Source organism: Ceratosolen solmsi, unplaced genomic scaffold (genome assembly GCF_000503995.2).
Source record: "Ceratosolen solmsi marchali unplaced genomic scaffold, CerSol_1.0 scaffold10, whole genome shotgun sequence".
In the NCBI taxonomy this organism is placed as follows: Eukaryota; Metazoa; Arthropoda; class Insecta; order Hymenoptera; family Agaonidae; genus Ceratosolen; species Ceratosolen solmsi.
The window spans coordinates 1,984,987-1,999,085 of record NW_011948412.1 but is presented as its reverse complement, the minus strand read 5'-3'; the positions used below and the strand labels follow the sequence as shown (position 1 = coordinate 1,999,085).

General features: G+C 31.9%; 2 protein-coding genes across 3 annotated transcripts in view; one reads left to right on the top strand and one right to left on the bottom strand.

Moving 5' to 3' along the window:
- Positions 1 to 1,520: 1,520 nt before the first annotated feature.
- On the bottom strand, positions 1,521 to 8,005 carry Paip2 (polyA-binding protein interacting protein 2). Of its 2 annotated transcripts, none has more exons than XM_011503818.1 (4): positions 7,606 to 8,005; positions 2,986 to 3,175; positions 2,724 to 2,912; positions 1,521 to 2,355 (listed from the first exon to the last, which is right to left on the bottom strand). In XM_011503818.1, the coding sequence occupies exons 2-4, from the start codon at positions 3,154 to 3,156 to the stop codon at positions 2,272 to 2,274; spliced, it is 444 nt and encodes a 147-aa protein (XP_011502120.1). In that variant the 5' UTR covers positions 3,157 to 3,175; positions 7,606 to 8,005; the 3' UTR covers positions 1,521 to 2,271. The 2 variants fall into 2 exon arrangements, with proteins under 2 accessions (XP_011502120.1, XP_011502039.1); XM_011503737.1 differs by lacking the exon at positions 7,606 to 8,005 and adding an exon at positions 5,464 to 5,489.
- Positions 8,006 to 11,839: 3,834 nt separating this feature from the next.
- Positions 11,840 to 14,099, top strand: part of BNIP3 (BCL2 interacting protein 3) — a 29,721-nt gene continuing 27,461 nt past the window's right edge. The window contains exon 1 of the mRNA XM_011502003.1: positions 11,840 to 12,025. Within this exon, the coding sequence (XP_011500305.1) occupies positions 11,971 to 12,025 (55 nt within the window). The 5' untranslated portion in view covers positions 11,840 to 11,970. The remainder of the gene's footprint in view (positions 12,026 to 14,099) is intronic.

The following is a 14,099-nucleotide window of genomic DNA, read 5'->3' as shown; positions in this document are numbered from 1 at the left end:
AAAGTTGTTCTTCTACATAAGATAATTAATGTTGCACTAGCTCTTTATATACTCATAGAAGCTCAGAAAGCAAAGGCATATTTAGATTGTGGTTATTCAGACTTTCTTTTGGCAGGATATCGCTCTATTTCAATTTACTAATCTGACTGATAGAACAGTGAACCAGAATCAAGTGAAATTTCTGTAGCAATTACAGGTTTTATTGGAACACCTTATATCAGTATATGCCCTGTACATTTCCAATCTGAAGAAACTTACTTCTCACATTGATGTAAAATTAATTGGTGACATTTGTATATTACCACAATATTTTTGTTGTTAAGATATTCGACTACAAATTAGCATATTCTTAATACTCTAGGACATGTATCTAAATGGTAACTTGTCATAAGTATTATTAATTCAAGAGATAATTTTTTTCACAATGAAATTAACAAGAATGAAGAACCAGCACTAATAACGGCAAATACTACAAATTGATCAGCAACCTAGTTAAACATTATCAACTCCTCTTATCAATCTCGATTCTTTTATATTAGTAGCTAATTAAAGTAAACATTAACTTAGCACATTATAAGCTTTAATTACAATATTGCAATAATTAATTGGAAAAGTAAAGGTTCTTAAATATTTAAAGGTGAGCTATTTGTATCAAGGACCTGATTCACATAGCTAATTAGAGATAAAAAAAGAAATAATCGTGTTTTCTATCTCAAATTTTTGTATCTTCAAAGTATTTCCAAGTATTTCAAATGAAATAAAGAAAAGGAGTAGAAAAGTAAGTTAATCATATTAACACAAAATAACTTAAAATATTATAACAAATATTTAGAGATTTAGTAACTTCTTTAGTCTTCAATGAAATAATTATTTAAAATAGCATTGGTCTGCGTAAATAATAAAAATATTATTAATATTCTCTGGAGTTGATTAAAAACAAAAATATGTTAATTAAAATAACATTGCTTTTCAAAATCAGGAATAACACAAAAATTTGAGTATTTTTCTCTTCGATGCACATATTTCATTTTTTCTTCTGTGCAATAATATAGTTTAACAAAAATGCTCAAAAATACACTCACCATTTATACGACTATTTATATATCATGATTAGAACATAGCAGATTTATATGTCATCTAAAATCTATAAAAATTTCCAAAGCAAGTTTTTTTTGTCTTTTTTTTAATAGAAAAACCTTCCTCTAGAAAGTAAGCATGTGCAGACTCTAGAATCTCAGAAAATGAGTCTCTCACAGCCTGAATTAGACTTGCATTTGAGATCTTTTGAAGTCCATTTAGAAAAAGAAAACTAGAAAATAGAGAAAGAGAATGAGCGAATGGAGGGCCCAGAATCCATATACCGACAGCCTGCTTGAGACACTTTTATTTGAAGGACACAAATTTTAGTAGATTATCTTGATATTTAAATATTTAAATATTTAACGGACTTGTAAATATGCAAATATGTAAATATTCGACCGAATAACAATTTAATTAATTTTAATACAATTAGTATTTGACTATATTTTTCTATTTTTGATGCACGTGTTTTTTTTTTATTATGCCTTACTTTGAGCACGAGAGAGAAAGTAAAGATAAGATAAAGGAAGATAAGATCAAGGAAATTACAATGGAATTGTGATGTAATCAACTAAACCGGGATGTCTTTGAGAGAAAGCTCAATGACTGGACTAGTTTGAAGCGAGGCTCACAAGTTTAGCAAAAGTGACATAACAATATTTTTTAATTTATGATACAAATATAGTAAATCCTCCTACGATTTTTATTTAAGTACCTGTTTGAATGATTTGCCATTATAACAGTGTATAAATATTTATCAATAAATAGATGGAACAACTTAATCTGAAGATATATAAAATAATGTTTCAGGCAGGAGACTCCATTAATAAAAATAATAATTATAGAAACTTATTATCGATCATACAAACTATGATAAAATTCTTGTGTATTAAATTTTATGAATATATAAACAAACACGTGCTTTCTTACTCACTTTTTTGACAATTAACATATCTAAAAATTGGACAGCATTAAACCTGATTTTCGCATTACGTTTTTAAGTATAACTACTCTGCGCATCTTTTTTTCATCTAATTTGACGTTTATAATCTTATATCGTTGACTCGCAACGCCTAACAGAATTCTCTGAAGATAATCATTCGACCTTGGGTAAAAGGGGAAAAGGATTCTGGACATTTCAGTAATCTAAAGATCTGTTATTCTGCATAAGTAAGAATAATTAAGGAACCTCTACGACGATTTCGCACTGATTTCTGGTGGTGCACTCAATTTGAAGGTTGGGACGAACTCTGCTGCATTAGGATTTAACGTACTCTATAAAAAAAAATTTTTTTTTTAATATTATTTACCATTCTTTTAACATTGTTATGTGTAATTGTTATTAATAAGTATAAAAATAAGTGTATGTATATATTTCATGATCATTCTCCTCCTAAATATATTAATATATTAACGTTAAGTTTAGAAAGTCTTAATGTTAATTTTTTACAGAATTACAAATTACATAAAACTGCATGATTCATACTATTGAATATATAGTGTAATTATATATAATGATATATATATTAATGACAATGTTGCAAAGTCTTTTAAAAATAATATGGAACAAATATCTGCAATTATATGATATAACTATTTCCTTTTCTCAAACTTCAATTAAAATAATTTGAAATAGCTCATACTTGTTTAGCAATGTCGTCATGAACTCGGAGACTATTGAGTTGTTGGCACAATTCAGCACCATTGTTTTCTGTACTTGTAGCTGTACACCAAGCACTGGAGGTTTGATTTCTTTCATGTTGCCTTTCTTCTTCCAACATTGCTTCTAAGCATTCTTCCATTAATTCTTCTTCTTCTAACTGTTGGAGTACCTAAAAGTAAATAAAATATTAATTTAGTATAATTTTTTATATTATTATTTTAATTTTAAAAGCATCTATTCACCTGCTTATCAAATTCTTCTTCATTTTCCATCCACATATACTCTGAAAAATCGTCCTCAGCTGTTGCTGGAACATCGGCATCTGATTCTACATTGTCCAAGTATGAAATGACACTGCTTTCATGCCCATAGTATCCATTACCAGAACCACCGGTTGGAATCTTCATTTTCATACCAGATTTATATTCAGTACTGAAATATAGTGATAAAATTTACTAATAAAATAATATTAAATCTAATGTATATGCATTAAGTAGATAGGGTTATGATAAACATCATTTTCTTATCTAATATTTTCTTAATTATTTAATTTTAGAAATAAAGTTTGAATAATTACAGTGTAGTTATTACATTTTATTAAAATTTTTTGCTTCATATTTTGAACAGTAGAAATTGAATAATAATATTTTAATTATTTTACAAAATAATTACAATAAAAACATGCTTTTTTGACTGATGATTTTGGTTTTAATTCATTTAATATTTCAGTCTTATTAATCAGACTTCTCCAGGATTGTAACAATACTCAATTAGTAATAATATTTAAGAATAAATTATCATAGTTGCTGGTCTATTTGATTAATCCAAGTCTACACATTATGAAGATCTTTAATAAAATAGAAATAATTCTATAATTTTCTTAAAAAGTAATTTTATCCAATCCAAATATCTGATTTTTTTTTCAAATAAATCACCGAGTATTGACCACAGAAAATGCGTAACCATGGAATATTAAGTTTTTTAAATCACTGAATCAAGGACACATAAAGAAATTTACAATTGGAATATAATTAAAATGAAATGCCCCTAAAGTTTAAACTAAAGTGACCAAACATTCGATCAGTGCATCAACGCTCATGTATTACTAATTCGTAATTTAATAACAAATACTCATGAAAGTCGAGGACAAAATCCATTTCATAAGCAATACCATAACAATATTGTACCTTGCACAAAATCGGATTAAGCTCGAGAAGGACGATGAAAACGTAATTGTGTACGGATGGTCGGAGAAAAAGAAAAGGAGAGAAAGAATGAGTGAGTGAGGGAGGGAAGGAGGGAGGAAGGGGCTGACCAGACTCAACCTTGGTGTCCTCTCTCTTTTCGGCTCCACTGCTACCAAGCAGAACATCTCTCATTCTCTCTCCTTGAACGCGTGTACAATATATGTCTCTTTATGTGTGCGCGCGCGTGCGTGTATGCATGCATGTGTAAACGGGAGCCGCGCCTCGCGCGCATACTAATACAAGTGCGTCAACCCTTCGTGGCACTATAAACACTAATGCGACATCTCTTTTCCGTCCTCAAAGTGCACGTTTGATTTTTATTTTAAACTACTTATAGGGACACATCGTGGGACGACATCTAAACACTCGTTCTTACGAATAATTATGCCCTTCTTAAATCGTTGTCGCATTCACAACATATATAAATATATTAAAATTTATTTACAAGATAATAGAATTATGTTTCATGTTTGTGTACATATTATTTTTTGCAAAATCTTTTACTGTCTTCGTGAAATTTCTCTTTATGCTTACTAAACTATATTATAGATAATCCTCGGTTTATATTAAAATTTCTGAGCACCTTTCCTTTTATATTTCTTATTAATTTTTTTATTACATTATTGTTCTACTTTTAAAAATTTGAATAGTTTGCTATAGTAGTAAATATAGTAAGTAGTCAATATCATTATTCTCAATTTTACCTTGTACTATATTCACTATATTCTTGTTTGAACTGCAATATACAAATATTTTATAAATATATAATTATAATGATATTTATATTTTTTAAATTCAATTATCTGTTTTAAAAATGGATAAATACATTTGAAATTGACATTTGTTTGTTAAAATTTCCAATACCTTTTTGCTAAAATTTGCTTTATTAAAATATTTAACAAAGTATGCAGCTTTCGTAAAATATTTAAAAACACAAATAATATACAAGTACTTTATATCAAAGACATTAAAATAAATAAATAAAAAATTTATCGAACATAATTTTATATCATTGTATCTAAATTTACACAATTTCCGTTCTATTATTAACTGTCATACTATTAAATAAATTGATTGACTTATCGATATGCTAATTTATGTGTGCAAGAGCTGGCTATATAAGCTATGTAAATTCGGTGAATTGAAGGATCTATGTAGTAATATATAAACGCATCTTATCCGAAGGAAAATTAATATAAAGGCTAAAAAGTATAAATGTATAAAATATACCAATAAGAATACTTTAATGTAATAAAAAAATTTTAAAATATATTAGTAAAATGAAAAGGTTAAAAGTTAATTTTATATTTAAATTCACAATTTTTTGATTATTTTTAAAGCAAATATTTTTCACTTTTTGATAAAATATTTTATTATTTTTGGAATTCAATTAGTATAAAGCTGAAAAAATCTTTATTAAATGTATCGAAACATCGATAGATTTTGGATAAAAATTAAGTAAATTAGCCTCACTTGTACACCATTCCTGTTTTATAAATTAGTATGTATCACAACGATTTAAACGTTGTGAATACGTTGAATTTTTGTTGTTGTGGGTGTGCCTATGTTACTTCTTAATTTGCCATTTTAATTGAATTTTAATACTGGGAATTTTGAGGGAAAAACTTGCAAATCTAATCTATAAAATCCATAGCCAATATCGTCCCTCTACATGTCATTTTTTTTAATATTGCTCTAACCATCTTGCATGCTTTCTTCCCCCCCCCCCCCCCCACAGTTTTTTTTTTTTTTCTTTTTTTTTTTTTTTTTTTTTTTAACGAGCTTTACAATACATTGGCCTTATCTACTTTTATACGAGATAAGCTGGTCTTGATTATTTTTGTTTACAGTAGGTAACAAGCAAAAATATTTCTTATCGAAGATAAATCATACGATGGCCGAATTAAAAAAAAAAAAAAAAAAAAAAAAAAGGAACGGAAAACAATGTGTAATTACTCACGTATATTAATATTATTAAATTTATATCCTATCCTGGTAAACTATAATCTACTTAGATTATGTACCGTTGCTTACTTTGAGCTTAGATTTTTCGCAATAAATTAATTCAATCTTAGTTTTCAATATTGCTCTCCCGAGTCAAATTTAAATATGCGAGATTTCATGAAAAATTACTTCTCATTTCCGTTTTGAACAATATATATTGTTGTATACTTATATATATTCAATTATATGAACACACGAATAAATAATGTATAAAAGGCCTAATAATTTTCTTTTTTACATTGGTGTACGCGACCTCTGACAATATATCCAATTGTCTATTATCACGTAATTGATAATTTCAAGCTAGGTGATTCACAACTAATCTACAACTAGTTTGTCCATCCACTTTGCATATTTTTATCGTGTATAATTTGTATTTTTATAAAAATTAGTGAACCAGTCAATATTGAAGCGGTTATTTACATTCGAAAAAAGAATGTCCTAAAAGCAATAAAGCGACGTTTTTATAAATACACGCGTAATTTGCAAATCATGTATCGGAATGATAAAAATAAAATTATTATTTAAAAATAAAAATCTAATATATGTCCGGCTCGCGAATTGTCTAGGCGTGTGTCAATCACTCGTAAACAAATACACGAAGATAAGACAATAGATATAATAAAAGTTGGAAAGGCAAGAGCATAACATTATCGCGAATGTGCGCTTTGGATTATGTACGTCCGTCCATGCAGTCATACGTATCGTGTTGATTTTTACGTCCGTTGCAAAATCTAAAGAACAACGTCGGCGCCGACTCGGGATGTGAAAATGTCGGCGGCGAGCGTTGCGCTATCTCACTCGCTGACTCGCTGCTTTTTTCAACATCAATGCTGACCATCAATAGGAAAATTCATTCCCCGTTGCGCTTCCTCGCAATCGTTCGAAGAAGTCATCGCAAGTTGTACCTTCAGTATTATTAATGTTGCCTCGTACGGGAATCGCATCGATTTATCTCCGAGTGAGCGCAGCTGGCGTCTTTCTTTCTCGGTCCTTTTCCGAATACGTATTCGCGCATAGCTGAACGTACGTGTGTTTGAGGAGCGCTCAGGAATAAAAGACGAAGGACGGCTGTGCGCAATCGGCGTAAAGAAAACGCGTTTAACGTATCCATTTTCGCGTGGCTGGCTCATAGAGGAACGACGGATTGAAAGAATAAAGGAAGGGAGAGTTCATTGAAGAAAACAAAGGTCAATAATAATCCACTAGTGCAATGACAACAGACGTTAATTTTTTGGCGCTTCACGCCTTCTTTCACCTTCTGCTGCGCAACAAGAGTGATATATATGTCATGTGTTGTATATGTACATACACACGGGCACACGCGCGCGCATACACGGGCACACACATTTTATATAAAAATATATATATATATATATATATATATATAGGGAGGGAGAGAAGGGAGAGAAGGGAGAGAAAGAAAGAGAGAGAGAGAGAGAGAGAGAGAGAGAGAGAGAGAGAACACGAAGCAGAAACAAGATAGGTTGATTATTTATAAATGTTAGATTTTGGCCTAGCACACCGTAGCACTGATCTATCTTGTGTTTTCATGCACTTATGTATGAATATGCGTTACAAAGTATCCCTAGTGTAGCACCCACGACTTACCTAAGTTGCGCAAAAAGGGGCAAAAACTCTCCGACGATAATTACGTCGCACAACGTATCTTATCCAAAAACGTCCGGAACGACGTCGCACAATTCTAGCACTTCGGACGAACTTGATCTGGAGTGTGACCTGCGATGTGGGAGTTGTCGATGTGTATGTGCAAAGAGTTTTTTTCCCGAAAGTGAGCTGAGACTTCGCCTTTTGCTACCGCACTTTACTGCGCCGCGTTGCTTAGCTGCTCACTGAATTTGTTCTCTTTCTTCTACGCGCCTTTTACCACTCACTCGCTCTTTCGCTCCCTCGCGCTGGCCCCTTTCCAACTGTTTGCTCTGTTGTCTCTCGCTCGTACACATGTACACACGCAGGCACAGTCAGAGACGCGCGCGCACGCATTCTCTCTCTCTCTCTCTCTCTCTCTTTATTTTCCATTTCGCAAAGGTTGAGCTTCTAGCAACGTATGCGCTGACGGTCAAAATACATCAGGATGTAAGCTGCGTATCAGCGGCAATATTTCAATTGCGAAAATTCGAAATAAGTTGCTCATTTTATTCAAATTTCTTACCATGTTACATTTACTCTTTCTTTCCACATTGTAATTAATTCGATGATTTATTTTTCTTGAACTATCAATTATCGATATTTTGCTGCGGTAGCGTTGAACTCACGATATTTTACATGAAAAATAAATCAGACTGTATTTTTATCAAAAATATACAAGTAATATTAGTTTAACTCAAAATTTTTTTCGAATGTATGAATAATAGTATTCAAAATTTTATAAGAACCATAAAAAATATACGTTATTTCTGCCTGCATTTTCAAATATATAACTTGCTATTCAAATTTCAACTTAATCACCCTTTATTTTGATTTATTTTGGAATATAAACTAGTTAAAAGAAGATGCAATCACTCACACATAGTTTTTCGAAATATATATAATTTATATTTTTTATCCTCGCTATATTACTATTTGTTATTGTTGTCGTAGTTATGGTCGTTGCCCTAATATTAATTTTTAATTTAAATTAAAAGTATACAGACTTTATTTTGCAAGATTAATAACGAAGTAGATTTTTACAGTTCTTCCTCAATTCTTGCTATTTCGTTAATTATTATAATTGACATTTGTCGAATACTAATTGTTAAAAATTAATTGTCTAATAAATTGTGAATAAATAATTAACTGACTATTATGGATTACCTTCTAAAAATGTTTTAATTTAACTTAAAATAATGCTTTTTGCCACATTATTATTATTATTATGTTGGAAATTTTAAGGAATAGTATATAAAATCGAATTTCTAACAAAGAACAAAATGCAGTTTTCGAAACACGTGTGAGAAATTTACCGTCGAATTACGTTTCACTGCGTCAATATTTTCAACAGTACCTGTGCGTGTATATAACTAAGGTTAGCTTTGGCCGGTTTCTGTGACTGTGTGCTGTCATCTGCCGGCGAATTTTGTAGCGCGTTTATTTAATTTATGTTCTCTTTATTTATAATTTACATGATTTGCGCACGCATTCGACTATTTTATATCTTATCGAGATCAATTAATTAGGATATAAATGAATGAAGCGAGGTAATAGTTGACTAAAAAATTAATTACAAAATAATTTTTAAGATAAAAGAATGTCGTTTGCTTTAATTTATTGAAATTATTGTTTTAAGAATGAAATTAAATTATACTTTAAACAATATTTTGTAAAGTGGTATTATACATATTTTGTTTAAGTCACAAATCGCTTGCAATTTGTAGTACAGTCAAATAGTCAAGCGAAATACATTTCAATATTTAAATGTAATATAGTATAATTCTATAAGTCTTTGACTAAATTTATCATTTATGCATTTTAATAGAAAGCAGGCACGTCTGTATGCCTGAGAAATCATATTATATCAAGTGTAAATTATTTTCATTAGATTGTACAAAAACATGTGACTTAAAGACAAATTTTCAATTGGATATTTGATATTCACATATATTTACAACGCGAAATTACTTTAATTCTAATTGAACGTTGTAAGTATAACCTCATTATCATTTGTTATCACTGTCTGTGAAAATCCTAGAAAGAGTTCCAATTTATTTGATTACTTACTTATCTCGTTCTGTCTCCATCATAATTCCTTTATATTCTTTTAAATCATTGATTGGTTGCAATTGCGTTTCGTTAAGCATTTTGATGCACTGCAAAAATGTCAAAGTCTTAACCTTCAGTACACGTCCGATTGACGGTTTCTACAAGATGTGTCTTATAAATAGCAAAGAAAATGGCTTTGTTTAATGAACTTTCGTCGCTGCCTTTGTCTTATGGATTATTTTTAACTTTCAATCGTTGTAATAACTTACTTTTGCTTTTTAAAAGAGACTTGTACTACATTTACAGATATCTAATACAGAGAATGTCGAGTAAAAACAAAAAACAAAAATAAAAAAATAAAAGAATTATTATTAATATCTATAATATCGATACCAAGGGATAAATATTATACGATCATTCTTAATGAATACTATAATGAATTTACTTTATAAATTGTATTATACTCTTTGTTAGATATATTTCATACACCTAAATGTATCCGGTCAACGTTTAAAAACATACATTATTTTTATAATTAACAAAGTGGCCTTATTCTTCGAGTCAATCTTGTAATCGCCATTTAAGTATTATTTTAATATTATTTTTTTTGTTTGTTTATTTTTTGTTTTTTGTTTTTGTTTCTTTTCTTTTTTTTTTTTTTTTTTTTTTTTTTTTTTAATTTAAGCGTCATTCATTAGTCTTGCTCAACACTTATAAAACAAAAGCAAATAATAAAATTTCAGTATTAAATATTAAGATTAGTGGTCAATTTGTAATTCAGTCAATCGATTATAGTGACTGATTACATTTTGCTCCATTCATTTGCTAAATTTTTTTTTAAGATAAAAGCGCGTCTACGATGAGTTTCCAATAAAAAGTCTGCTTTCACGCTTAACGCTAATTCACTACATTCGGAATATAATTTACACTATAACATTATAAAAAGTAAATATCATCTATTGGCAGGGAAATATTATTTAACGTGTAATTTTCCTGTCCCGTATTTTATAATGTATGACGGAATGTCTCCTTGTCATTAGATGTACATAAGAATTTTTTCCAGAACTGTAGGCAAAATTAAGTTATCGAAGTCGTCGTGCTGTGCTTTGATTTTATGTTATTTTTGATAGGTGGTTAATAATATTTAGTATCGACCATAATACGCATTCGGAATAAGAGAAAAAAAAATGAAAAACAAAAATATACAATTAACACTATGACTATCAATATACTATTAATCCTGCACACTTTGTAACAAATAACTTTATTTGATATATAATAGCATAAATTTTCGGCTCAACGCCAAATGCACGATGAACCGAAGTAGCGGATAAAATTTATCTACAACGGGATACAAGTCTGGGGATAGCGGGTAGACGAGGCGTGATCGATAGATAACGTACAATGGATCATATACAGCCACCGCCAAACGTTTATCACGCACTTATTATTATCGATGGAAAGTAAATTCTAAAATTAACGAGGAACTAATTATCAATGCCCTTGTTCAACGATATTAACATTCATCGTAGTCTCCACTTATCCAAATTTCTCTTCTCAAGCAGAAAAAACCGAAATCGAACAGGTTCGTGTCGACAACTGCGATGCTACAGATCTTCAAGTGTTATTATTTACGTGTGCGATAAGCGTCGGCGTCTCTTCTTTTTGTCGTTTTCATTTATAGGGTCTTGGAGTTGATCGGGCTGGAAGTAATTGGCTGTCGAGAAAAAGGCGCGCAGAAGGTCATGCGTTTCTAGGATAGGAAAAAAAAATTCCGTGTGTCGACCTGCGGGGGAGCGTTGGGCGGGGAAGAATCATAATCAGCTATTGGATTTGGTCTGGTATGGGGAGCGGTAGGGCGGAGGACGCTTTTGAAAAGGCGCCGTTGTCGCGTTGACTCGGGCGGTGTTGCGCGCCGGGTGATGCGCGCCATCGGTCTGTTGACGTTCGCGGCATCCCCGAAGGTGGGGGTCGCCTTGGCTCGGTCTCGGTTCCAGTACCAAAACAAAGCGTAGCCGACGAAGCGCCATTCGTTCGCAGCACTCGGTCGAGGTAGCATCGCGAGAGGTCCGCACTCCTCTTTCTCTTCCTCTCCTCCGTCACCGTCGCCACCGCCGCCACTAGCAACACCACTACCAACGCCGCCGCCACCACCGCAGCCGCCTTTCCCCTCCTCTGCTCCTGAGACGAGCTCTTGTATCCACGCAGCAACAAACGACGCGCGATCCCTTTGTCTCCGGGCGACGGGAGGAGGAACCTGGGACCCTCGCTGCCAGGATGATGTCGTCCTCGACCATGGGGAAATCGGCCCCCGCTGAGGAGTCGCTCGGAGGTGAGTTTGCGCGGGATTTGACGGCCATGACCGCGGCTGTCTGTAAACACGCTCGTCTAGGTGGTGGTGATGCGAAGCAGCGCTCCAGAACAGCTGTCTTTTGTTTCTATCGGCGCGCGACTCTCCCCTTCGCCAGCGTCTGCCTGGTCGCGCCTGTTTTGATACTTCATGGGGCTCCATTCCAGTCCACGAAGGAAGATTATTTTTCTTCTGCGTGCATGCGTACGCACGTACGTGCGTACGTGTGTATAAATACTTTGCAATTATTAGGCTCTTGCGTCGTTTCTTCGATATTAAAAACCGTGGCGGATGTGGGCGGGAGGGGTGGGGGCAGTGGACTATCGAGCTTCTCGCAGCAGCAGCAGCAGCTTGATTTTGTTGTTGTTTTTTTTGGCCTATAAATCGTCATTATCGTTATTATATATTCTCCCAGATCTTATGATTGAGTTTCTTTCTCAGAACGGCACGCGTTCCTTTCTTTATCCAGTAGGATAATCGAGGAAATCTTTTGCATATCTTCTTTGCTGCGTATCGTAACAATGTACTTTTTCGCCGTTTCATATGGTAATGGAAATTTATTTTGTAAGTCCAATCGTCGTGAATCGAGTAGGTAGCCATTTACGTGACATACCTGTCTTTGTCAAACTGATTTCGAGTTCATAAAAGAGGAGGATGGTAATCAGAAACGTGTGTAGTACATTAACATATTAATTACGGCCTTTATAAAATGTTTACGAGCTTATATACTATTATAATTATAATACTATTATAATCTGTGCAGAAATCGACAATTCAAATAAAACAATAACAAATATGTTAATATTTACATCCATCTCAGGTGTCAATAAACGCTCTGAATTCAATATACGAGTTAACTTTTGAGAAGCTACAATTTATGACTACGAATATTGATATATTTTTTTTCGGACGACTACAACAAATAATTGTATTTTGCACGAGGAAAAGATTCAAAACGAACTTAATGTAATTTCAATCTCCACTTTGATAAGACGATTATTGTCTGTGACTCAAAAAAAGCAATAGGAGTATATATTCGTATGCCGTATCACCAGCATGTTAGTTTAATAATTTAAAAAGTTGTTATCCTAATTTCTTTTTAATGAATAAACATGCTGAATTAAAGAAATGACTGTGTTAACTTTGGTGTTTTTTTTTTCTTTTTTCAATTGTCCAGCATATAACTTTTGTTTTGTTTATGTCTCGTGTTTTTGCGACGCAAATAAAGTGGCATATTTTTCAATTTTTGTTTTTGACTCTTTAGCATGCATTTCTAATTATAAAGTAAAATAAATTATTAGAATGTCGCTATACTCGAGTTAATTATTCAAACACATTCATCTTTCGTGATAGAAATTTCGAAAATGTTTAGTTATGTTAAGAAGAAAAAAAGCCAAAAAGTGCTTTTTTTTAAATTGATACTACTAATTTATTATAACATACAAACAATTAAATATTTATACATGGCTTAAATATATAAATCTTTTAGAGATATCAAAATCATTATCTTATATACTTTTTCTATCCTCTACGTAGCGAAGTAATCCAACAAATTTTTGTTTCATTATCTTCAAAATTAGCCTCTACTTTCACACAACATATTAGTTAGATAATAATTCACTTGCGGTATATTTATTTATAAACTCGTTATGCACGCACTCATGTTAAACTTAAAGCCGCTATCCTTTAACAGAGACTAATTGTAAAATGGAAAAGAAGGCTTCGAAAGTGAAAGATTTAAATACCGAACAAAGACGAAGATCTGACATAAACATTATCCAAGAGTCGGTCAGGTATAACGGTGGAGGAGGAAGAAGCCATGAGGCACATAAAATTAGAAGGAGAAAGAGCAAAATTGAAATAGAGATAAAAGAAGGAGTGCTTTAGTGGGTGGATTTATTTTTAGACTAGATACTGTCAACCAATCAACGTATTTCTTTTTCATTAAGGAAACGCCGCATATGCTGTTTTTCTTTAAATAGCCTTTATTATTCAAAATACAATTATTGCAGTAACAAAACTAAATAATCCTGCTTGTTACTTGAACGTATAAACT